This window comes from Panicum virgatum, chromosome 9N, assembly GCF_016808335.1.
Source record: "Panicum virgatum strain AP13 chromosome 9N, P.virgatum_v5, whole genome shotgun sequence".
NCBI lineage: Eukaryota > Viridiplantae > Streptophyta > Magnoliopsida > Poales > Poaceae > Panicum > Panicum virgatum.
Window position 1 is genome coordinate 8,892,846 of NC_053153.1, and position 26,665 is coordinate 8,919,510.

A 26,665-nucleotide genomic window follows, 5' to 3' on the forward strand; every position below is an offset into this window, starting at 1 on the left:
GAATGATTTTTTGTACAGCATTCAGGAGACAAATGCTCACGCATGGTGGGTAGAAGCAGCAGAAAAATTGATGAAAGCTGATTTGATCAGGGTCGCGGTCACCCTGTGGGCGATCTGGTTCGTGCGGAGGAAAGCTATCCATGAGCATTCATTCCAGAGCCCATTGTCCACATACTGTTTCATCGACAGGTACATAGCTGATCTTAATCTCATCAAGCCTGAACAAGATGGAGGAAGGGGGACCCAGAAGCTAGTGCCCAGGTGGATCCCTCCTCCAGCAGACACATTAAAGATTAATGTGGACGCGACAATATCTAAGAACACAGGCAGAGCAGCGGCAGTGGCAGTAGCAAGGGATGGAATGGGAGCTTTCCAGGGAGCTTCAGTTCTTATTACCCAAGGGGTTACTGACCCGAAATTGATGGAAGCAATCGCTTGCCGAGAGGGGCTTGCCCTTGCCAGCGATCTCGCAATCAGGAAGGTCAGGATTGCAAGTGACAACATAAATGTTGTGAAGAACATCAGAGGCGACAGCAAAAGTATCTATGGGCATATCGTCCAGGAGATCAAGGCCAGGGCGGGATCCTTTGCCTCATCAGAGTTTGTTCATGAAGGCAGAGCATCTAATGAAGATGCGCATAAGTTAGCTAGAAACTCGGTTTATTGTGACTTAGGTAGACAAGTGTGGTTTCTTTCACCGCCTGAAGGCATTTGTATTTCTGTACCCATAAACAATTAATAAAAGGTGGTACATCCCTAAAAAAAAGCTAGTGTTGAGTTTTTTTATTGCTGTGCACACTAGCTAATGTTGATTTTTTTTATGGACCCGGCTAACGTACGGCCGGCCGTACGGCCGCCCCTAATTAGGAAAGTTCAATAGAATAAAAAATATCTTCTTTTCATATTTGAAAGTGACTCCAATCAGTACATCTAAAAGTAGTGTCACGAGTAATTTTCTACTAAAATTACACCAACCACCACCCCTTCTTATCTGCTCACGTTACATTATTTCTACTTGACTAATACTACCATTCAAGTCAATGGTTACATGAAGCAAGTTTTTGAGACCAATCAAGCAAATTTATGAAAGAACTCAAGAAAATTAAAATATGTACAAAGACAATTTTCACCTGAACTCTCGAACAAGCATCAACTCTAGCGTGCAACTTGCCTCCAACTCCAACACCAGCAAGCAAGCTACCAACCAACGCATGTGCACCCTCTGTCAAGCAAAGTCCTCATGCCCAGCTTGGCTTGGTCCTCAACACCATATTTTCGCACAGTAGTGGTGACAGCATCACAGCAAATTCTTCTATCACACCTGCTTGAGACTTTGATAGAGCAATTACTCCACCAGTATTGATAACCATAATCTCCTGATCACCTCAATAAGACCGTCCATATAAGCGATCTCTTGTCACACTAGGTTCGTCAACAATGATGGCCCTATTTCCCTGCAAGACATGAGAATTCAACTTATTGCTGCATTCAGGTTTGAACATTATATAGTGACCAACATTGCAAATACAACACTGAAGTGATGATGATTGGCGTACCCCAACAAGATCGTTGAACAACACAAATTTACTAACATTTTGCTTCCCAATAATTGCCACCTTTGGAAGAAGCCTGTCTTGGATTTGAAATCATGTATAGGGCAGTAAATTAAAAAAATCAGCGTTTAGCCATTTGATTCAGTAGAACATGAAGGTGTGTATGCTGACATGTTTAGACATGGATTCTCTGATGTTTAGGACATGAAGTGCACTATTTTGCCTATCAAGAACCATATTGTTCCATAGTACAAAAATATGGTGTTGCCTACTGAGGAAAAAGATGCATGCAACGCTTATGTACTAATCGACAATCGACAGAAAGTAGAAATTTTTCTAAACTGCTTCATGTGAACATTTTAAATGCTAGTCGGATAGTATTTTGCCTATCAAGAACCATATTGTTCCATAGTACAAAAATATGGTGTTGCCTACCGAAATGTATTGTTTTGCTTAGTCTAGAATCATATTATTGCCTACTGAGGAAAAAGATGCATGCAATGCTTATGTGCTAATCGACAGCGACAGAAAGTAGAAATTTTTCTAAACTGCTTCATGTGAACATTTCAAATGCTAGTCGGATAGTATTTAAATACCTATTGAAATTTATTAAAATGCTAATGATGAACATGCATGCAACCAATTTCAGGACTGCAAGACAAAAAATTGTCTTCCATGTAGAAATGCAAAAAGCTAACGACCATATGGAAAAAGGCTAACAGGCATGCAAAAAATAGAGTCAATATAAAAGGAGATGCATGAATGCAAGTTTAATCTAAAAGGGAATTGAAAAATAAAAGAGATCAGGAAGGTTGTTTGTTGACGCCATGAACATATCACATGGCTTCTCCGTATCATAAAAATAAACATCCACAATCACAGGATGGTGTGATCCTTCAATCATAATTTAAAAATTCAGATTTCTCACTAGGTGATGGTTTATTTGTCTAGTACCACACAATAGGTAAGAAAGAAGCTATGTTGATTAATGAAATATTGACAGCACAGTCGGCAACCCCAATTCATAAGAAGTGAACATTACATGGCATGCATCTATTTGGGATGAAAAATAGAAAATATAATACAATCACATTAGCAGGAACCCTTTCTATCAATAGATACCGGCACTAATACACGATGGATGGGGATAAAGCAACATAATGATAACAATTAGCAAATTCACAATCCAAGTACTAAGATGAGATGTTCATTTCAGTTGTAGAAATATACACATGAAAATGCTAAATCAGAACATAAAAACTGCTAAACTAAAATAAATATTTTGCATGTTCATTTAGCATAAGTTGCCTACATGAAATCCAACAAAAGATGTAGTTGCCTACATGAAAAATTCTTACTGGGAACCAAATTATTGCCCATCTATAATAATATTATTGCCTAATATATATATATATATAAATTGCCTAAATGCTTACCTAGTGTTGATATTTTTGTTGTTACATATAGGAAAATGCTTATTGGAACCCCTATTATTGCACATCTATAATCATATCATTGTCTAATTTCTATCTATAAATGCTTATAATTTGTATCGAAATTCTAGTTGATTTTTTCCTAACAATAGATAAATGCATAGACTCAACTCGGTGTTTCCGGCCGTGCGCCGTCGCTGCCCGTCCTCACGCTCCGCTGCCCTCCTAAGCCTAACCACAGAAAGCATGCATAAGTAATGTCATCAAGTAGTGTGCCTACATGTTGAATAAAGATTGAATAAAGAACATAGCTAGAAAAGCAAAAAAAGTGAGGGCCACAAGGTAGACGACTGCCATCCCGTGGTCCAGCCTCCAAATGGCAGGATGTGGTCTAATGAGTACACTAAATCACAGTGGAAGTTAATGTCAGTGGCAGCTTGCTTAAATTTAACATGCTTTACTAACAAAATATATAGGGAAGACTTCGAGGAAATCATGGTTTTCTTCAGAGAAAATGAAACAAACCCCTTGCTCATTTATTTTAATCAGAAAATAATCCTATATCATTAGGGAGAGTAACAAATTTATTATGAGATGTGATTCCACCCATAAAATTGTACTGCAACAGAGAAAATGAAACAATCTACAGAGGAAGTGTTTGCTCAATCATATTAACAAGATGCTAATTGATTAGCATCGATTATGCATGAACACACCAATTTTGTGTCAGCAAGTGTCTATTATCCTTGTTAAATCTATCTATATGCTCCGGGTCAACATCAGGTAGAGTTTTTTTTGTCACCCTTAGGTAATTGGCCTCGACGTTGGAGCTCTGGGTAAACGTCAGGTGGTGCTGCTGGCTGTTCTGCAGCGTGATGCCCCTCATGCTGATCTCCTGGCAGTCCTCAAAGTGAACCACCTGCTAATTGGAGAACAAAGTGAGATGGTCATTCCACCAGTCGATCACCAATACAGTTCGAGAAAATCCCCAATCGAAAGGGGGCGCACGAGCTCACCTTGGGAGCAGGCTGCACGGTGCAAATTCTGTAAGAACATGAGCAGAGCATATGGTTAGTTTGGCCATGCCGTCACACCCAACACCCAGCCTTAGGTTGCGCCATCGGTTACCTTCTCCTCGCACAGGAAAAAATGATAATCACCACCGCATCAACACTAGGACAAATAAATGACGAAATGAGCCGGCGACGGATCTAATGCTGAGAACGGAATGCGGTGGGGGAGCGAACTTACGTCTTCTTCTTGCCGCCCTTTTTCCCCATGCTGATCCGCTTGTTCTTCCCTACCGCCATCTTATTGCAGCCGCAGCCGCCGCGCTGGGGTCTGGGGGCTCGGGAGGTGGAGTGGTTGGCGGCGCTGCATCGTGGAGTTTCTATCGTTGCCGCGGCTCCGCGCCGTACGCTGCCGCTGCAGCCCCTCGGCTCGGTGCTCCACTCCGCACGCACCACCGCTCGCTCGCCCGCGCTCCGCTTGCGTCCTCTCCGCCCCACCCCGCTCGCACTACTCCGCACGCGCCGCTCTACCGCGCCGCCCGCGTCGCTCCGCCCACACATCCCGCCCCACGCCGCTTCGCTCCCGCCGCTCCGCGCAGCCCGCCCCCACGCCGCTCTGCCTGTTCTGCGCCGAGGCAAGCTGCTCCGCCCGCGGAGGAGAGCACGGCCGCGGGGGTGGGGTAGGAGGAGGGGAGGCCGCGGCGGAGGACGGGAACCGGCGGCGGGAGGGGAGGTTGTCGACGGGTGGGGAAGGGATAAGATTTTTTTTAAAGGGGAAGGGATAAGATTGGAGCCTCATAAGATTAAGTGGGAGAGGAGTGAGAGAGATAAGAATTGCCAGCGTCGAGTGGTTGTGGGGTCCAGCGGCCAGCGTAATGATGGTTCGGGTGTGCGTGGGTGGCAACTGGGCTGGTAGGCGTGCCGTGCGGAAGCGCTAACGCGCGGCCGACCGTTTCCAAATCTTTACCTTTTTTTATACTAGGAGCATGTACAGCTCATGGTCTTTGTAATGTGTCGGAAAAACAATGTGACACTTCCATGTGGACCTAGTAGGAGTGAACCTGTCCGTTCTTGTCTTTGTTGAGATCGGAAAAAAAAACAAGATGTCGCTTTCAAGGGCTACGGCTGATGACCAATCATAGAGCACCTTTGAATGAAACTTTACCACACCACCACATTAGCGCCGATGGACACGCTGGTTACTTGGCGGGTGCGCAATTACCCCCAATTCACTTAAACTATAATCGTTCCATTTAAAATCGTAAGTCATTCCAACTTTTTGAAGAGTTAAACTATTTTTATATTTGACTAAAAGTATAGGAAAGACTACAAAAACTTATAGCATCAAAAGATATACTATATAAAAATATATTTAAAGAAGAATCTAATTATTCTTATTTGGTATCATAAATAAATATTAATATTTTATATATAAATTTGATCAAACTTAAAATATTTTGATTCTAAAAAAAGCTATAACGACTAACAATCTGAAACGAAGTGAATAGCTGACAAATTTTATAATAATCCTATTAGATAGAGAACCTGGCTAGCTACGGCTCCTTAAGTACATCAAGTTTCCAAGTCTTCTTTCACGCACACATGTACACAATATATATTCATTTGAATACGTAGAACACTACTTAGTGTAAAGGGCTAAAGGCGCTATATTGTTAGTTGACTATCTTTGATTTTCTTAATTAGTAAGAGGCAAGCAACGTAAAAAATCTATTTTATTTTGTGCTTTTATTAGCTTAAGATGTGGTTTATACCTAATATGGTCGGAACATGTTTATTGTATATCATACTTTTATTGTGTATTATTGTTTGAGAATATATATATATATATGTATATATATATATATATATTCTTGATATCCATATTTCTAGAATTATTGGAATACATTCTGACTAGTTGAATTATCAAAAATATCTAGGCAATGGAGTCACGGGAGAAGGTAGAAGAAGGAATTGCATAGGTACGTGGTTGGAGATATTTTATGTTCGATAAGTGTACAAATAAAATCATATAAATACATGGATACTCACTGATAGTTTTTTTTTTGAATAGATGGATACACATCTACATGACCTCATCTGTACGTACAGCTGTACCAGGCTACAAGTGTAAATTGAATGAAATTATAGCATTGGAAGCCTTACAACCATGTCTTTTTAAGTACTTTCTAAAATATAATTTATTTTTAACGGAAATTTTGTTTGGTAGTAAGCATTAAGAAACCACTAACGGCTAGTATGGTACAGTTTAAACTACTACCCCTGTCCTAAAAAAATACCTCTCACTTTCTGAGGAGTCAAATAATTTTATATTTATCCGTATATATCTATACGTATAATAGTATTAATATTTATATTATAAAATAAGTATTATTAGACTAATCATATAATATATTTTCATGATATATCTATTTGGAGACACAAATATTTTTTTTTTATAAATTTGGATATATTTGAAATTATTTGACTCCTCGAGAAGCGAAAGTTGCCTTAGGGAGTAGACGTGTCGAGTGCCTTGCCCTCACCGGCTCATCACTTCATCAGCCGCCATTGTCGTGGTGTGGAAAACCACAGCCGGGTGTCGGAATGTACCCGCCTAATCCTAAGTGTAGGATGTGCGTGGGGGCAGTCAAGGAATGCTCGATCTAGAGGTGCAAGAACACGGAAGCACACAAGGATTTAGAGTGGTTCGGGCCGCCGTAGCGTAATACCCTACGTTCCCTGTGTGATGTATTGCCGGAGCTTGTGTGCAAGCTGGGGGAGGAGCTATGCTTGTCTCTGCATGTGTGAAAACTTGTGGAACCTCCTTTTTTCCTAGCGGGCGTGCTCTCCCTTTTATATGTCCAAGGGGAGCACGTACACTGAGCGGGGGCCCGACAGGTGGGCCGGAGATATATTTGATATTGTACACAACGGAGCCTTAAATGCAACAGATCCGGAGATCTTCGTCGTCGGCCTTCGTGCGTACCTTCCGACTGGGTATGGTCTTGAGCCGTCCTGTCGGTGTAGGCAGCTACCAACGTAGAGGGTAGGGTGCAGCGCCGCGTTACCCTCTCTGTTCACTGTTGCGGCGTACTGTTACCGAGTTGTCAGAAGTAGGTCATCATGACTTGCCGCCCATGCGTGGCGCTGAGATTTGACCGCACGCCTCAGTAACTCGCGATCCACACTGTGGACTGAGAAAAGCTGCCCCGTGCTCAGCGGCAGCAGAGCACGCCTCAACCACTCGCACTTAATGCGGGTGGGTGAGAGAGCTTCCAGCGGAAGGCTTGTGCCCGCACCCGCACATGCGGGACACGTGGGCGAGCTTCCAGCAGAAGGCTTGCGCTCGCGCCCGCGTCTGCGTGACACGTGGCGGCTCCGGACCCCTCCCGAGCGGAGTGCTGAGCCGAGGGCTCGGGGGGTCCGGATAGGCACGTGGAGGAGCTGTCCTGTCAGAGTAGAGTCTAGCCTCTGGAGCCGCGTGTCAGGTCATGATGAAGCACCGAACTACTGACTCAGTCCGCTGTAGCAGCGTGCACTGTTGCTCCAGTTAGTAGCTGGTCATCATGACTCGTCGCCCACGCGCGAGGCGCTGAGACACTGCTGCGTGCCTCGGTAACAGACGAGCCGCCTTGGAAACAGGCGGGCTTACCGTGTTGTCATGTCACGCCTGTCCAACCCGTGAGTGGGTATCCGATGCTCTGCTCTAGCAGCGCACGCCCCAACCACCAGCATTTAATGCGACAGGAGGGCTGGTTTCAGGCAGAAGACTCGTGCCTGTGGGACACGTGGCGGCATCGGACCCGGGGGTCGGCGGCCGCACCCATAGGGGCACGTGGCGGTTCCGGACCCCTCCCGAGCAGAGTGCTGAGCCGAGGGCTCGGGGGTCCGGATAGGCACGTGGAGGTCCCGGACCCGACTGTGGGGGTCCAAATCCACGGCAGAAGACCCTGAGCATTTCCATCTCTGGGACACGTGGCGTCACCGGACCTGTCCCTACATGGTGGAGTAGGTCCGAGGCCGTTGGCCCGGTGAGACGAATTCGGACCGCTGGGGTCCGGCTGCTCAGGCCCTCAGGGCGTAGTTACGGATAACTACACGTGTATCAGCCTTGACACAGTAGGAGTGGGTACCCCAGTCTGGGTACACCGACAGAGGCCCCCCGGGCCCACCTGCGGGTAAGGTACGAACCCGCAGGTGGGGCCAGAACCATGTCGGAGTCGTCGGGAAATGTCGTTCTTCCCGCCTTGGATTCTGCTGTCGAGCACCTGCAGCCTGAAGTCCGCCCTCGGCGCACGCCTTGTCGCCGAGGGTCAGGAGCCTGTTCGGATGGTGGTCGAGCAGCCCTGCACATGAGTTAGGATCGGCGTTTAGTAACATACCCACGTGGTCCCAAATCCTGTTGGCAGAGGTCCTTTGAGATACGCAGCTGGACCTATGGAACAGAGCTTAGGAGGCCAGCCCTCAAGCTAGAATGAGGTCCGAACCTCTAGGTACGCAGTTCCGGGTACTAGGGCACCTATTATAGAGTGGTGGAGTGCACAGGCTTAGGGTACGGAACAAGGCTAAGCGGCTGCACAGGGCTCCGGACCACCCCCGGGAACAAGTACCTCTTCCCCGAAGCAGGTTCCTAAGGACCCGGACCCCCCTCTAGCAGTAAGGGGGTCTCAAACTGAACCACATGCCGGCCGACTCAATTCGGACACAGGAGTGGGAACCACGCGGGGTTAGCGCAAACAGAATGCGTAGATTGAAATTGGAATGTAACATCCTTAGAGGCGAACTGAGAATAAATTTTTCCTTAATAACTAGTTGTACATGAGATGTGCGATGTAAGCCAGAACACGGGTTTATGAGGCCGGAGCTGTCCGGACCTCCGGGCCCCCAGTCTTAGGTACTACGGTACTCGCCCTAGGGAGGTAGAGCATGCAGGCTTAGGGTACGGAACCAGGCTAAGCGGCTACGTGACTCCGGACCTCCCCGGAGGGTGAGTACGCTTCCCTGAACCTAGTTCGTAGAGGTCCGGACCCCTCCATAGGGGAGGCTCACCGGACTGGACCACACGGAAGTACTACCTAGTTATAAAGGAAAATGTTTTATTCCCTGCTGGGCCTCTAAGAGTAGGACTTACAAAGATGTAGAGTCGGAGGTGTGACCGGAGTCGGCTTATCATCGGAGAGAGCCACCAGAGTCGGCTTAGTGCGACTGGAGTGGGCTTTCCGCCGGAGCGGGCTTGGTGCGACCGGAGTCGGCTTTCCGCCGGAGCGGGCTTGGTGCGACCGGAGTCGGGCGGGCTTGGTGCGACCGGAGTCAGCTTTCCGCCGGAGCGGCTTGGTGCGATCGGAGTCGGCTTTCCGCCGGAGCGGGCTTGGTGCGACCAGAGTCGGCTTTCCGCCGGAGCGGGCTTCCTCACATGGGTGAGGTATGTTGCGAGCTGGGATTTGTTGAAGCTGTGCTCCCCCCGGGCCTGCTTGATGACGAGCTGGGAGAGCATGACCCGCTGTCGCCATCCTGCTAACGCGGGCACTTGCCGCGCGAGTTCTGGCCCCGGGCGCTCGCCACCTGAAACATGGCGATGCCGAGCCGATGATCAAGCGAAAGCCAAGCAGCCCCTACCTGGCACGCCAAATGTCGTGTGTGGAAAACCACAGCCAGGTGGCGTAATGCACCCGCCTAATCCTAAGTGTAGGATGTGCGTGGGGGCAGTCAAGGAATACTCGATCTAGAGGCGCAAGAACACGGAAGCACACAAGGATTTAGAGTGGTTCGGGCCGCCGGAGCGTAATACCCTACGTCCACTGTGTGATGTATTGCCTGAGCTTGTGTGCAAGCTGGGGGAGGAGCTATGCCTGTCTCTGCATGTGTGAAAACTTGTGGAACCTCTTTTTTTCCTAGCGGGCGTGCTCTCCCTTTTATATGTCCAAGAGGAGCACGTACACTGAGCGGGGCCCCGACAGGTGGGCCGGCGATATATTTGATATTGTACACAGCGGAGCCTTAAATGCTACAGATCCGGAGATCTTCGTCGTCGGCCTCCGTGCATACCTTCCGACTGGGTATGGTCTTGAGCCGTCATGTCGGTGTAGGCAGCTACGAACATAGAGGGTAGGGTGCAGCGCCGCATTACCCTCTCTGTTCACTGTTGCGGCATACTGTTACCGAGTTGTCAGAAGTAGGTCATCATGACTTACCGCCCATGCGTGACGCTGAGATTTGACTGCATGCCTCAGTAACTCGCGATCCACATTGTGGACTGACAAAAGCTGCCCCGTGCTCAGCGGCAGCAGAGCACACCTCAACCACTCGCACTTAATGCGGGTGGGTGAGAGAGTTTCCAGCGGAAGGCTTGTGCCCGCGACCGCACATGCAGGACACGTGGGCGAGCTTCCAGCAGAAGGCTTGCGCCCGCGCCCGCGTCTGCGTGACACATGGCGGCTCCGGACCCCTCCCGAGCGGAGTGCTGAGCCGAGGGCTCGGGGGGTCCGGATAGGCACGTGGAGGAGCTGTCCTGTCGGAGTAGAGTCTAGCCTCTGGAGCCGCGTGTCGGGTCATGATGAAGCGCCGAACTACTGACTCAGTCCGCTGTAGCAGCGTGCACTGTTGCTCCAGTTAGTAGCTGGTCATCATGACTCGTCGCCCACGTGCGCGGCGCTGAGACACTGTTGCGTGCCTCGGTAATAAACGAGCCGCCTTGGAAACAGGCGGGCTTACCGTGTTGTCATGTCACACCTGTCCAACCCGTGAGTGGGTATCCGATGCTCTGCTCTGGCAGCGCACGCCCCAACCACCAGCATTTAATGCGGCAGGAGGGCTGGCTTCAGGCAGAAGACTCGTGCCTGTGGAACACGTGGTGGCACCGGACCCGGGGGTCGGCGGCCGCGCCCACAGGGGCACGTGGCGGTTCCGGACCCCTCCCGAGCGGAGTGCTGAGTCGAGGGCTCGGGGGGTCCGGATAGGCACGTGGAGGTCCCAGACCTGACTGTGGGGGTCCGAATCCACGGCAGAAGACCCTGAGCATTTCCATCTCTGGGACATGTGGCGTCACCGGACCTGTCCCTACGTGGTGGAGTAGGTCCGAGGCCGTTGGCCCGGTGAGACGGAGTCGGACCGCTGGGGTCCGGCTGCTCAGGCCCTCAGGGCGTAGTTACGGATAACTACGCGTGTATCAGCCTTGACACAGTAGAAGTGAGTACCCCGGTCTGGGTACACCGACAGCCATGTATCTAATAACTACTCCTCTTAGATGTGTGTCGGTCTCGAGGATGCCACTGTTTCTTCACACGATCCATGTATCTGTTGATCGAGCTGGTTTCCGGTCGCTATCGCCACGTCTTAGACTCTGTTTGGCTGTCTTACTCTGTTTGGCTGTTTAGATCCAAATGCTAATGGATGGAAGTGCTCAGCTTTAGCACTAGTGTTTCCAAATAGGAGTGTTAATAGAGATGTGGTAAAATTTGGCCAAAATTTAATTTTTTTAGTAAATATAAATATTAATAGGTGCTCAAGTTTAACACTTAATTATTTAACATTCAATTTTAGTCTCTCCAAAAAAATCTTTGCTCGTCGACGTCAGCCGACGAGGCGATCCGATCACCATTGCCGAGCGAGCAAATGCTGCATGCCTACGCGCCTACTTTCCCCTCCCGGCATCCCGGTCCCGACCATCGCTGGCCACCTGACGCTCCGGTGACGGCGACCGTGAGAGGCTGAGAGCGGTGACAGTGCACTGCAGGTGCCCTTGCAAACGTCCAACTGTCCAAGCATGCAAGGCTGACAGAAAGAGTGAAAGACCTCGGAATATGCCATCACCACCGGGGCAGGAGCTCCTGGACGAGCAGATCCGTTCCGTCTTCCGTCGCTGGCTGCCCCGCCGCCACCCCGCCACCGCCAGGCCGCGCGGTGGGCCCACCCAGTCCCATGAGAGGCACGGGAGCTTCCAAAAAGGAAAGGAACAGCGGGCGAGAACCGCAGGACAGGAGGAGCCGAGGAGGCGGCGGGGAGGCGACGACGTGTGGACGTCAGGCCTCGCGCCGGATAACGTCTCGACTGGGGGGCGAGCCAGCGAGAGAAGCTTCCACTCCTCCGCACACCGGCGCGGATTCCACCTCGCCCTCTCTGACGGCTCTACCCCACGTAGCCTCGGCCCCACAGGTCAGCAGGCCGGAGACATGGGTTCGTAGCGGGGGGAGATTTTTCTTCGTCGTCTCCTCCCCCTGCGCCCCTACCTTCTTCCGCTCTCCACCGTGGCATCGCCTCCACGCCGGGCGCTGCTGGAAAGTTTTAAAACCCACGGGGAGCTCGGAGGCGCGACGACCGCCGCTTCCCCCCCTGCCATTGCCGACGAAGGGAGTGCGGGAGCGACCTCGGGCGGCGGGGTCCTTCAGCGTCGCGTCGGCGATCTGCGATGATGAACCTGCGCGTCGCCACCGCGGCGCCCGCTGCGCCCGGCGTGCGCGTGCTCGGCGGGGGCGTTGCGCGCGTGCCGCCGCGGCCGTGGGCGCTCCGCGGCAGCAGACGCCTCTCCGTGCGGATGTCCGTCGCGACCACCGAGGCCGCCACCGCCGTGGGCGCCGTCCGTGCCTGTCCCTGTTTAGTTCTTCCTCTCGGTTGTCGCTCTAGCTAGATAGCCACGACTCACGGGCACTCGGTTGTCGCACGCAGTCCGAGGACGAGGCGCTGGAGGCCAGGAACTCCAAGACGGTGGTGGCGGTCATCCTCGGCGGCGGCGCCGGGACCAGGCTCTTCCCGCTCACCAAGCGCAGGGCCAAGCCCGCGGTGAGTGCATCCTTCCCACCTTCCGCTTCATCTATCTCTTGCAAAAATAACACCCAAAATGTGGCTCAAGTTATTTGTGACTTGTGAGCGAAGATTTAAATTCATGTAACCGCCAAATTAAATCTCTAATTAAGTGCAATGGCCGTCATTTGAATACATCGGGCACATTAGCTTAACGGCTTAATTTGGCGATCCTTTCTCAACCCACGGCCCGATCGAAACAACACCGGAAGTCCCACGCGAAGGCGGGCGCAGATGGTACAAACACACGTATTACTTGAAAATATAAACTCAATGAAAACGAAACAATAAGTTTTACAAACCGAGTTCAAATATATGCAATTAATTTATAAAACTTTACAATAGATGGTCTGAAGTTCGAAATCAAAAGATCCTACATCTATTCTAACTATCACCAGTTCTGATCCTTCTCGACCGGTCGGACCGGTTCACTCAACCGGTCGGACCGGTCGGCACCATTCTGCCGCCTCCACCGGTCAGACTGGTCCCACGGGCCGGTCAGACCGGTCTGCGCAAAACAGAGAGGCTGAACACTCTGCCCTCGAGTGTACAACCCGACAACCCCCTAACCTAAGGGTCTCGCTCCACCACCTCCCACCCCTCTGCATTCCGGCGGATGAACTTGACACAGCAGGGGCAGAAGTCGACGTCCGGGTGCCCTGAAATAATAATTGTGGCAACAAACCCTGAGTATACTAATACTCAGCAAGCCTTACCCGACCAGTGGGTATACCTTAACCCACATACCTAGACATGCACGGCATTTGGCTGGTGGTTTGTTTTGCAGAAATAGCAACTAGAGGTGTATCCTTACTTTCAATGTTTTAGCCGCATATTTTATATAGATAGACTCTCACTAATGTTTGCCTAGCTACACACGCGTGTTGGATCATCCAATTAAGATTCAGAATAGTATCCATTTTTATATCTCTAATATCCTAACTCATTTGCTACGAGGTGACAAAGAGATCAAGGCCCTCATATCCGCGAGACACGGCGAATCGATCCAATTTAACCTTGCAAGGTGGACCTAACCAACACGGCACGTATAGGACCCGTCGGACCACACGCACCAACCATTCCCCTCCCCACCTCAAACTACAGGACCGCCCCACCATCATATGGTCAGCCGAACTCAATGTGAAACCCCCAAAAGTAAACGTGCATCCCTATTTCTCCGCGACTAGTCGACTACCCCAGGAGGTGAGTTGAAGTCCTGTACTTTCGAAGCAAAGCAGTATTAGGCTTACCGGTTTCGACTACCTCCTGCTCCCGGCATGCGGTTAGTACAATTCAATCCCCGATCAGCACTGCCACAACGACCGGTCCTTAATCGACACGGACGGGGCTAAGACACCCAGGAACCCTGTCCTACCGCCAAACCTAATACCATCATCCCCGCCCGGTCTCACATCTCCATATCCATTTCAATCCATTTCTCAAATACTGAAGTATAAAGATAATAATGTATCTCGCGAGTAACCGGCAATTACTCGGCTTCTAAAATTTCCTGTGTCTCGCGAGTGACACGAAGTCACCCGACTTCCACCGGACTTATTTAGCCTGGCGCCGCTATCGACCTAGACATACTAGTAAAAAAACTCAAGGAAACCTAAGGATCATGCAGCTATGGTTCCAATCAATTCCTAATACGTAATGCACAAGTAATAGATAAAATATATACATAGTGAATCATAATTTAAAATAATAGGACATGCACCGGAGCTTGCCTTTAGTCTGCTGCTCAACACTAGGGTGAGTTAGGCCTTGGGCCGACTCCTCGCGACCCTCCTGCTGCGGGGCTTGCCCCTGGGGCTCCGCAACCACCTCGTATACGACCTCCTCCGCCGCAGCTGCTACACGTATGCATATGTATATGACATGAAAAATGCATGCACAATTTATAAAAATTACAAGTAATCAATACCCAACTAAATTTCCAACTAACTGTGTCAACAACCACCTATTTACCCCTGCTCAGCCCAGCTATAACGGTCAGCCCGGTCCTACCCAGACCAGAAACTAGAAACCTTGGCGCGGCGAAAATCGCCCACCAACTCCAAATACCTTCTAGGATCTAGTTCAGGGGTTCATGTGGATGCTTTTGACCAGAGGAAACCACCTAAAACCTTCTAGAACAAGAGATCGATCCAACCCTAACCTATTTACCTTGAATGGCTCCTCCCCCACGAAGAACTTGCGATCCCGCGTCACCCCATGGAGAAGAACATGGGGAAGTTGATCCTCCACCGATTTGAAGCTCTCCCCGCCCTTGGAATCCAATGGAGAGGAGGGATTTGGAGGTGAGGGTTTGAGGGAGGAGGGAGCTCGGGAGAGAGACGGGCTGTGCGCTGGGGAGGATGAATGAGTCGTTGGGAGAGAGATGAGAGTGATTTAAATCAGTGGCGGAGCCAAGGGTGTTTACCGGGGTCTGCGGACCCCGACAAAATCTACTAAACTCAATGCAAATCACTGTTACCAGCAGCTTAGACCCCAACTTTCTTATGAACAAGACCCCAACGATCAGCTGGGCTGGCTTCGCCCCTGATTTAAATGTTGTGGGGCCCAAAACCGCCAACTCAGTTTAGACCGGTCAGACCGGTCGCCCATACCGGTCAGACCGGTCCGGGCTGAACTAGGTAGAATTTGTTAAAAAAAGTTTCCCTCTAGTGGTTTGTGACGCTAATGACCGTAATTAGCCTGGTTTGTGACGCTAATGACCGTAATTAGCCTTAATGACAGGTAATTAACACCTGAGGTGTCACAATTATTGCTCTGCATTTCAGGTGCCGATTGGCGGCGCGTACCGGCTGATCGACGTGCCGATGAGCAACTGCATAAACAGCGGGATCAACAAGGTGTACATCCTCACCCAGTTCAACTCGGCGTCCCTCAACCGCCACCTCTCCAGGGCCTACGATTTCAGCAATGGCGTGGCGTTTGGAGACGGATTCGTCGAGGTGCGTGTAACTCTAGGGGATGACGACCAGGCTACAATGATTTGTGGCGATGATCTGACACGTAGGGAATCCAACTGTTTTTCAGGTTCTAGCAGCAACACAGAGGCCTGGAACGGAGGGAAAGAGGTGGTTTCAGGGTACAGCCGATGCAGTTCGGCAGTTCGACTGGCTTTTTGATGTACGTTTTTTTTTGTTCAGCTATCACATACGACCAATGCCTTCTTTTTCCATGGACATGAACCGTGATTCAAAGTGTTAAATGCGGTGCAAACATGCCCATGTGGTGTCAATCCAGTGCCAATTACCCAAAGCCACAGATATGCCGATGCTTTAGTGCTCACCGAAATTAGTCTTTTGCTTGTGTGGTGAAAAGCATTTCCACATTTTTTTTACTAGTTCAAATGGGAAGGTCATGAATTTATTCAATCCAACTGTACTGCTCAGTTGCCAATTATACTCATCTTAATTAATGTACTACTGAAAAATACAATGTTGTTCTTTGCACAAACTGTAATGCCTTTTTGCTCTGCAGGATGCCAGAGCCAAAGACATTGAAGATGTGCTGATTCTTTCTGGTGATCACCTCTACCGTATGGATTACATGGACTTTCTTCAGGTCAATACCACAGATTGACAGATAAATCACCTCTCCCATTTGACTGTTCAAGTATTGCATTTGCAATTTGTTTTTTGCAATTTAATTTGCAGAGTCATCGGCAAAGAGGTGCAGGCATCAGCATCTGTTGTTTGCCAATTGATGGCAGGTGAATCTCTTTACATTTCACCAGCTAGTAGCCACTCAGGAGTCAGGACTATTCAAGCGGCTTTTACATATAGTTTTGTTTAGATTAGTTTGATTTCATTGCTCTGTTTTGGAGCATATGCTGAGCTTTCTTTCATGTGTTTCCACATCTTTATTTGGTCCTTGTGGCCGTGAGCATGAATAACTCTCTTTTATATGTCAGCCGGGCATCTGATTTTGGTCTAATGAAGATAGATGACACCGGAAGAATAATTTCATTCAGCGAGAAGCCAAAAGGAGATGATTTAAAGGCAATGGTAAGTTGGATTCCCCCCCCCCCCCAAGCCAACTGTCATGTAGTTCTTATGCTACACAATTTAAAATCAACTTTTAGTTGGCTCAATGTGCCACCAGGTAGTACTGCATAAACGAGAATGAACATTAAAATAAAAATACAGAAATTCATGAGGCGTTAATTATTCATTTTTTTTTTGCAGCAAGTTGACACCACGGTGCTTGGCTTATCAAAGGAGGAAGCAGAGCAGAAACCCTACATAGCGTCAATGGGGGTTTATATTTTTAAGAAAGACATACTCCTAAACCTTTTAAGGTATGGCAATTCAATTCACTGGAGCTCATAAAAAGGGCCAGCAAATAATATATTTGGTTACCATAAAGGGGGTTTTGAATACTCATTTTTTATGTTAAATGTTTTAACTGCTGGTCGATCTTAAGCTGTACTGTATCATCGTTAGGTCAGATGGCGTTTTCCCACTGCGAATGATTTTGGTTCTGAAATAATTCCTGCTTCAGCAAAGGAAATCAATGTAAAGGTACATAAGCGATCAACATCGTAAGTTCATTGTTGAAAAAACAGGATTGCATCACTATGTTATTCACATTTCTTCTAATTGTCTGTCAAAAATCAGTATAAGGTACTGCTGAAATCAATCTAACTTCCTAGGCATGCATGAAACGATGTCACAATTTTTCAGCAGTACCTTTACTTCCCTTCTTAAGTTACAATCAGGCCATGAAAATTGCATAATTAAAAGGCATGCATAACAGCTTTGTTGTGTATTAAACCTGTTTGTAATATTATTTAATTCCCTAATTGTGCACTTTCATATTTTTAGAAAATGGAAAAGTTCTGGAATCCTGCACTTTCATATCATGGAGGAATATCTAATATTATTTCCCTAATTGCGCACTTTCATCTTTTTAGAAAATGGGAAAAGTTCTGGAATATCATGGAGGAATGTCTAATATTGAATTATTTCAGGCATATCTTTTCAATGATTACTGGGAAGATATTGGAACTATTAAGTCCTTCTTTGAAGCAAACCTTGCCCTTGCTGAGCAGGTATCCCTTTTATGATTTCTGCATACTTACTGGAAATATCTTTTTCTACCACTTTGCTTTCAAAGTTTGTAGTTTTTCTAGGAAAGGACTACTGAAGGGAATCCCTTTTACCATACATATTCATTCATGCTCTCACTTTTGGCATTGGTTTTCAAACATTCATGGTGTGATGGCCAATGGTGAAAGTGTGAAACCTTGAACTCTTTGTAACTTGTGTTCACCCTTTTGTTAAACTATGCAGCCTCCAAGGTTCAGCTTCTATGATGCTAACAAACCAATGTACACATCACGGAGAAACCTACCGCCATCTATGGTCAACAATAGTAAGGTAATATGCTCTCAGTCTGTACTAGAATGGCTCATCTGGCCCTCCCTTTTTTCTGCACCATTTTTTTGTGTTCCCATATATTATTCAATTCACATTTACAGTTTTAGTTAGCAATTCATTGATCAAGCATCATAATACTATCTGGTTTCTATCTGACCTTCTAACACTGTGATGTCAATGCAGATCACTGATTCAATCATTTCGCACGGATGTTTCTTGGATAACTGCAGGATAGAACACAGTGTGGTTGGAGTCCGTTCTCGGATAGGCTCCAATGTGTACCTCAAGGTCAGATCTCCTTCTTTGTTGATTTTATTTCACTATGGGGACATAGAGAAACAAGTATCAAGCGTTATCTGATTTATTTATTCTAGTAGCTCTATAGTTAGTGGCAAATGTGTTGTTTCATCTTTTTCCCTGCAGGATACAGTAATGCTCGGTGCTGATTACTACGAAACTGATCCGGAAAGAGAAGAACTGCTTGCTGAAGGAAAAGTTCCCATTGGGATTGGGGAGAATACGACGATTCAGTATGCAAGCATATTTTACTATGTAGCAATGGCTCATTTTTAGACATCAACGTTTATTCACTCTTAATGTGTCCCTTTTGTTCTCTGCAGAAAGTGTATCATAGACAAGAACGCGAGGATAGGGAAGAACGTGACGATCACCAACGCTGAGGTATGCATGATCTCTGCTGCCTCTTTCATTCGGTAATAGTACCAATAGCTTCCAGAAATAGTGTTGGATGAAACCATGAGTTGCAAGTTGCAAGAAATTAAGATGTCCACAATGTATATGTTACCACGAGTTACAGGATATTATTTGTTTTTGCTATGTATGTCACAACTCTTCAGAGATTGTCCCGTCAAAACTCTAAACAAAACTGGCTGGCTGTTGGACCCTTTTGCAGGGCGTAGAGGAAGCTGATAGAACATCCGAAGGCTTTTGTATCCGATCCGGCATCACTATCGTACTGAAGAACTCAATAATCGCCGACGGATTGGTCATATGAGCTAAAAAGGCTCACCAGACAGGCATTTGCAGCATAAATAATCATAGGGGTTCTTTGTAGTTTTACAATAAGCTGTGACGTGCAGCAATTAAGAGCTTTTGCTTGTCTATACAAGATCATTTTTGTTTGCAAGCCTGCCGTGTCTCACCATGTTGTATTTGACTAAAAGGACTCTGTTAGACCATGAACATTTTCTGTGGCTCAGCACTTCAGTTTTACTGGTCCTTGGACAATGTACACAAAAAGCTTTTACCACCTTTCATTCAATTGGTAAGTTGGTACATGTGTGTTGCATTTCCTTTCTTTCCTTTTTCCAGATCCATCGTGTAACCATGTTAGGAGTTGCTTGTGCCAATTTCAATGTGCTTGGTAAGACATAAACTTTAGATAGATACAGCTGTAACGTAATACCTTTTAAGATCAAAATAAATTTATGTAATGAATGGCACACTATTCATACAGAACTCTGTGGTAACTATCTGATGAAAATGATCGTTGAATGTTTTTTTCTGATTGTTTCTCTGAATTATCGATATTATACCAACTCGTTCAACCATAATCCAAATGCACCATACACAATGTGGTTCTTTTACAAAATAATCACATTGCTGCCCATGAAATGACTATCGAAATGGTTTTGCAACAATAAATAACACATTGCTCAAAGAATGCTTTATGCTAGAGTATTCAGAAGAACATTTTGGGTTTATGCCCAGTCACCTAGTGAGATCAAAACAGGGTAAGGACTGCATTATTGTCAGCAATAAGTACAACATGAATCAGGTAGGAGATAAATGTGGCGGCCCAATGCATGCATTTTTTTTCGCAATGGAACTGCTTTTGTTAGTTTCTCTGCCTTATGTGCCATCCTAAACTCAGGAGTTTTTGACAGAAACCTATGTCCCAATTTATGTACACATGTTTAAGTATTTGTCATGAAACTGACTTGATGTCTTCTTCGGTCGGTGGGCATATGTCCAGCTTCTGCTCCTGTTCCTGTTCTGGCATCCTGACCAATAAATTAGAAGGTTTAGCAATTGTGCATTTTATTATATACAAAGTAAGTTTTCGAGAGACCTCGTCATTGCTCTAGGCAGCTATATCCACTGATAAACCAAATGAAGAAATTACATCTAAACTGTTTCATGAGAGTTTGTCCCTCACTGTTTAAACTAATCCCAAGATAACTCAAAGTTTACATTTGCTTATTTGCACAGTAGACCATACAACATCATACAGCTTCCAAACTATTATTTCAAATACAGTGAAAGAGCATGCTTACATCCCGGAGTCAGTTTTGACCATGGCTTGATTATGCTCCGCAGGAAGATCGATCGAAATTTTGTCATTTGTATCTCCCTGCACAAGTAAATTAGAAGTGCCATGTTCAGATAAAACTTTGTTTCAAGAAAAAATGTTCAAATAAATAAGATTCTATTACAAAGATGGCACACCGTTTTACTTGGATTGGCAGGATGCTGCAGAGTCATTTTGGGGGCATGCAGAGGACTTCTTAGAGTACCCTGAAAATTTCAAATGTTAACTAGTAGGAATGTTACTAGTAGGGCCCACAAGCACACGCTAATCAGGTAATGTGTTGGCCAATCAGAATATCTTGCCAGGTTGTTGGTCAATTTAAGGAGAATGCTACTTTTGCTTTGACATGAGAAGAAAAGAGAAGGTACAAAACATGACAAGAGGTGCTATGATTGACATAGAGAAAGAAGTACCTTATTTGCCCACATTAGGCCACAAGCATTACAGAGGGACCTTGGACCAGCTGGGCCCCGACGCATTGCTGGGGTAAGTCTTGAGCTGATGCCACAATTTTGGCAACTAGCAAAACAGGCCAACATTAGTAACTACATGGAGGGAGCAACTTTCTGCATATGAAACTGATGTAACACGATTTGCACATACACCAGTCAAACAGTTGATAGTTGACAAACATGGCAACCAACTCACTGGGTTTCTTTAAAATGATCATCCTCGCCGTTAGCTGGAGAGCCACAAGCTACAGAAGAACAGGCACCATCACCAAAATCTGACCTCCCAGCAAATTGGCCTTTACGTCGTTTCATCCTGAAAGTATTGAAAAGTTTGTGCAATGTATGAAACAAAATAATTTACAACAAAAATTCAGCAGAGATCTTTTGAATGCAAAATATGGTTATCCAGTGTCCATGGCAAATAAATCTGGGATGTGTTCCCAGTGGTGAATGGTGGGGGGCAGCAATAGGTTAGTCAGGGTTTGTCACCGGGCAGCTGTATCAGAAAGTAAAAGGATAATAAAAAAACAGAAACACCTTCTCTTGCAAGATTAGAATGAAAAAAATGGTGGCTGGATTGAACCAGCTTCGAAGGTGTGGGGGAACCAGGGAAACACCTTGGTATCAGAAAAGCAGGAGTAACAAATGAAAAATGAGTGCCTGGCAAGGTAACGGCAAATAATAAAACTTCAGAATATCACAATCGATTCCTTTCTCCATAGAACCCATCTAATTCTTTACATGATACTTCCTCCAAAATCCAAAACTAAAAGGCATAAAAAGCAAATCCTCATTCATGTTGATATCTAACTGAAATAAAGTGTTTTAAGCATTCACTTTGATTTGATAACCATGAACGTTTAAAGACTTCTCACTAAATAAGGTAGAGTCTTATAATGTATCAGAGGCTCAGAGCCCATTGAGTAAGATGCCTGTATCACACAAATACTCAGATTCCATGGTGCATATCAACAGAGTGATGTGAGAAAAGAATTAACTCTGGTCCTAATACCAAAGATTATGTTCACATTACAATGTCTAAGGTGCGGTACAACATCATTTATGTGGTCTGGCAGTCTCAAACATTAAGGCTTTGTTGGTGGTGGTAGCAAAGCTAAACACGATCAAGGCCACAATAAGCTGATAATTTTTCTAATGTGGACACATGCTAATGCAGATTTTCTTACAGTTTATATCTCAAATCCTCCAAAACAACAGAATGCCTTTTTTTTAACCAAGAATACTTATAAATTCTCATTATGCACGAACTTTAAAATGTTAAATTTGCCCCACCCCCCAGGTGAATCTGTGATCTGTTATGATAGTCAGATTCTGTGCGCATAATCATATATCATCACAAAACATATGAGTGGCATGAATTCTGTCTATACTTTTGGGCGACCTCCTTGCGCACATTGTATCTAATCCTTTTGCCATAACATCTTTCCTTTCTCTTCTCACGGAATCTCATTAATGAAGCAAACCTTCTAGCAGCCACAGTTGTACTCTGCACATACGAGACAACGCTTTAGGAGGAGAAACTGGAAATAGTTATAAATCCTTACTGCATACATTTTGTAGCCAGTGGATACCTTCTCATCATTTGCAGTAGGAACAGCCCTGTTTAGTAAATCAGGCGGAACCTCGTACCCTCCAAGTACTAACAGAACAGCCTGAACCTGTTCAAAAGGAAACTTTTAGTTGAGTTTCTGGATACGCTCACTTACATGTGGCCCCAGGATACATGTGTCAGTGAAACAATTTCATCACTATATACACTTAAATAAAATCAATAATAATAATCTAGGCATAGTAACCCTCAGAATCTTTAACATGGTTGCATCCTGCTTACTTTGTTAATATTCATGCCAGTGGAGCTTTTCACTACACCTGGTTTCACCAGGGTTCATGATTGCATCTACAATCACTCTCCTTACTAATACTATATCATTTTAAAGACTAAATCATTATATATCGTTTCATGATTAGATCCCTCTTAACATTTTGAAAGTATGACTACGACTTTGACTAATCCAGGTACTTCAACTCAATTGCTCACAGACAGCAGTTGCCTAATTCAGTTGGCTCCAGCTTTCCAAAGAATCTCCCCCAAACACCGAGATTTTTTTTTTTGAAATATAACAGCCAGAAAAATTAAAATCCTCAACTTGCCAATGAGAAAAGTAAATCATATAAAACACTATAGTTTAACCCACGACCACATATGAAACATGGTTGCAGAGTTTCACACTTTGGTTCCAAAGACTAATAAAACTTAGGAGCAAAGAATATACGCTTCTGATCTAAACAAACGAGCTTACGCTTCTATTGCAATTTTGGTCAGTAAATATAACACAAGTACAAATATGTTATAGTCATAGCAAGGACGATATAATCCACTTTTCAGAAAACACATGACTTCACCGCAGGATTACTAGAACATCATAATACAGACAAAAACTGTCTAATATTCTAATCTATCAAGAAATGCCCCACTCTTCAAGTCTTCATTGAAAATGTCAAACAAAAAAAAAGTAACATTCAGCAATCAAGCATGCAATCTCGATTCCACTAGAAGAGTATAGCCAGGCTGATCGAAGAATAGCCAAACTTATTCATAATAACATCAGCCCCTCCCTTTAGACATCGGCGACCAATAACAGTGACATGAACACTCTTCGCGCAATTAAACGCAAGGGAACAGACGGACACCAGCTATTTACAGCAGAACAAAATGAGAAACCGAAACCAATATACCCACAACCGATAATCGATTCCCCTTAAAATTCAACCCATGCATCAAAGGTACAATTTGATTATGTGCGACCCAATAGCACAGCGCCTCCGGAAAACTCGAACAACATTTGCCGATAAAACGCATAATCCCGCGGCGCAATTCATCGCCGGCGCAGGCCATCTCCGGGCAACAGGAACCGCGACCGCCGCAACAAGTCAACGCGACCAACGGGGGAGAACCGAGCGGGGGCTATGGAATTCGGGTGGGTGCAAAAGGCGCGACCTTTTGGGGCGAGACGGGGTCGAAGACGTAGACGTCGCCCTGGTACACCATCGTGAGCTGCTCCGACGCCGCGCTCATCAGCGCCTCCGCCGCCGCCGACGCGGAGGCGTCGCCCCCGCCGGCAGCGGCGGGGCCATCCGCCGGGGGTGGCCGGGGATCATGGTCGTCCGCCGCGGGCTCCGCCGCCATCGGCTGGGGATCGGACGGTGGAGATGTGCGGACGGGCTCGGTTCGAGCGCACGTGTGGAGGGGATGGACGGGAGCCGCGCACGTGTGATGGTGGAACACCGAGCATACAGTTATACACCGCCGATGTACGTGTCCGCCCGCGGGACGCCAGAAGGCTACCGGCTACGCAATCTGGCTTTCCGCTTCCAAAGCAAAAACAGAAATCCGGTTTACGCCTTCTAGATGGGTTTGCGAAAGTAGCAGTTTTACGCTTTCTCGATACAGTAGAGTGAAGTTAGTTTCGTTATAACTTATAAGAACTTGAGATGAATTCGTCGGATCGACATTCTGGGAACCTTAACCAGGTCATGAATGTTCTGAAAGAAAATGACCACCACTTACTACACTGCAGCTGTACGTACTTGAAAAATGGATGGGAAGTGGTGCACGCACAAGCACCAGTTTATCTTGGTAAAAAAATATATTTTCATTCTCAATTGCGTTCGAGAAAGTGTACCAAGAGAAATTAATCTTCCTTTTCTATTACTAAGTGGGCACCACTGCGATGCTTGCACATTGCAACATAGCATCCACAAGGCAAGATGCCGCAGAGATCAATTACCAATAGATACGTGGGTCCTCAGCGACGACCATCGATCAACGTCCTTAAGGTCCTAGAGCCCGTGCGTCCTGAGGAGCGCGTCGTTTACACAAGGCTCTGCTCAAGGCCGCTCCGGCGCTCTCTTCTCAAGGCCGCGGTGACGCACGCGCGGGCGTCACGCATCGTAGAGCGCCACCATCGAGCAACGAGCTTAGGGGGACGCCGGCCGCCACTGATTCCCAATGTCGACGGCGCCGCAGCCGTTGAGATTGCCAAAGTGCTGGGCGCAGGTCGAGCGCACCGGCACGTACGTCCTCAGCACCGATCGAGCGATGACCTCGCGGGCGCGTCGGCTATCGACCGACGAGGCATCGCCGCGCGGCCCCGGCGCCGTCGATGTCGCCTTTCTGGGTATTCCTGTAGTTTACCGACCGCGCTCACGCCCCAGCCCCACACCGGCGGCTCGACAAAGCACGGCCGCGTTCCAGGCGCGGCTCGCCGTATCGCAGTACTCCACGCCACGTTATGTAGATCGAGGTGGTGCTACTGCCCAGCCAGCCCATTCCTCCTTTCGCTGGCCGAGGCCGGCGGCTCGATCAAGTTCCGGCCGGGCGACGGTGTCACCAGCGCGGTCGCCGGGCGCGCGACGGGCATGGGCTTCTGCTAGCCGGAGGGAAGAGGACCTCTGAAACCACCGCGACGTCAACGTTGACAGACAGGACGGGGCGGTCGGCACCAGCGCGGCCCTGTGCGACGCCTGCTGGGCGCCGTCGTCCGTCCTCGAGCAGAGCGGTCGCCGCCGTCGAGCGCGCCGTTCTCACGCCGTCCCGCGTTCCACGCTCACCCAACCTCGGCCAGCCTCAGGAAAGCTCTGCTAATTCAGTGTTCGAGATGGAGCCGACAATGAGGGAACCCTGTACCTGATCTTCATTCAGTGTTCGTGTGGCGATATCCATTGCTTGGAATTTGGAATGAACCAACCCCGTCGCCATGCTTGTCTTCCTGAAGCTTTCCATCAAGCCCCTTTGAAGTTTGAGTCGATCTGAATCACTCGGCGAGTTTGTTTTCTCTTCACTAGATCATGTCCGTGACTTGATGCGTAGAATGAACATTCTCACTCACAAAATCATAATTCTCTATGCCCGCGTCAGTCTGTTTGCCTAAGTTTAGTTTTCTGACTGGTTTTGGACAGAGCCAAGGATTGCACCATGTTTTGTTGTACTATTTTATCTCCATCAACCTCTGCGCAAATCTTGATAAACAGCATTACAAGATCAACAAGGAAGAAAACAGTGACGATTATTCGACTAGACCATCTTGGATTCATATTTCACTCATATGCAAAGTCGAAAGGAAAATCCAGCAAAATACACGCAAGCTGGATGCAAATAAAGCCAGATTTTGCTGACTTGAGATACTATAACCCACCTTCACACAAGTAATAGATCTTCAATCTTTTTTTGTTTTTGTTTCCTTTTATGCTACTGCAAATTTTGGACAAGCATCTAATATACATCTATAAACTTCACTCTTTCAGACAGACCATGTGAACAGAAGCTACAGAACATGGCCGCCATCAAGCTTTGCTCTTCCAGTGGCTCACCTGCTGTGTGGTAGCTGCCTTTACACCCCCTCTCTTCTTCCTCCGGTTCGCTCTCTTTCTTCGTTATGAATGGTGTTCATTTCTTGATGATGCAGGGCTCATAGTATCGGCTCCGTTCCGAAAACGGATGCAACAGACGCAAAGATGTGCACCATGCTCTGCCTGGACGCAAAGTACATGACATGCCCGTCCACAGGCAGCGAGCACCTGAAGCCGGCATGCAACTGCTGCCTGACCAACGGGAATGGCTGCACCATCTAACTTTAGGACGGGGAACTGAAGAAATGACCTTGAAGAGCCTGATC

The 26,665-nt window shown here is 47.0% G+C and overlaps 2 protein-coding genes across 3 annotated transcripts; one reads left to right on the top strand and one right to left on the bottom strand.

Annotated features, from left to right (window-relative positions):
* Positions 1-12,192: 12,192 nt before the first annotated feature.
* On the top strand, positions 12,193-19,483 carry LOC120687922 (glucose-1-phosphate adenylyltransferase large subunit 1, chloroplastic/amyloplastic). Its single transcript, XM_039970013.1, has 15 exons — positions 12,193-12,568; positions 12,658-12,771; positions 15,579-15,752; positions 15,838-15,930; positions 16,285-16,368; positions 16,461-16,516; positions 16,718-16,811; positions 16,992-17,104; positions 17,255-17,327; positions 17,777-17,857; positions 18,099-18,185; positions 18,369-18,473; positions 18,609-18,715; positions 18,806-18,866; positions 19,099-19,483. The coding sequence occupies exons 1-15, from the start codon at positions 12,401-12,403 to the stop codon at positions 19,198-19,200; spliced, it is 1,512 nt and encodes a 503-aa protein (XP_039825947.1). The 5' UTR covers positions 12,193-12,400; the 3' UTR covers positions 19,201-19,483.
* Positions 19,484-19,756: 273 nt separating this feature from the next.
* Positions 19,757-24,265, bottom strand: LOC120687923 (GATA transcription factor 19-like). Of its 2 annotated transcripts, none has more exons than XR_005680907.1 (8): positions 23,989-24,265; positions 22,562-22,648; positions 22,361-22,476; positions 21,166-21,282; positions 20,931-21,036; positions 20,663-20,723; positions 20,483-20,559; positions 19,757-20,209 (listed from the first exon to the last, which is right to left on the bottom strand). XR_005680907.1 is itself a non-coding variant. In XM_039970014.1 (8 exons), exons 1-8 carry the CDS (start codon positions 24,175-24,177, stop codon positions 20,134-20,136), a joined length of 837 nt encoding a protein of 278 aa, XP_039825948.1. In that variant the 5' UTR covers positions 24,178-24,261; the 3' UTR covers positions 19,757-20,133. The 2 variants fall into 2 exon arrangements, 1 of the variants encoding a protein (XP_039825948.1); XM_039970014.1 differs by having other exon boundaries at positions 20,655-20,723; positions 23,989-24,261.
* Between the last annotated feature and the right edge of the window lie 2,400 nt (positions 24,266-26,665).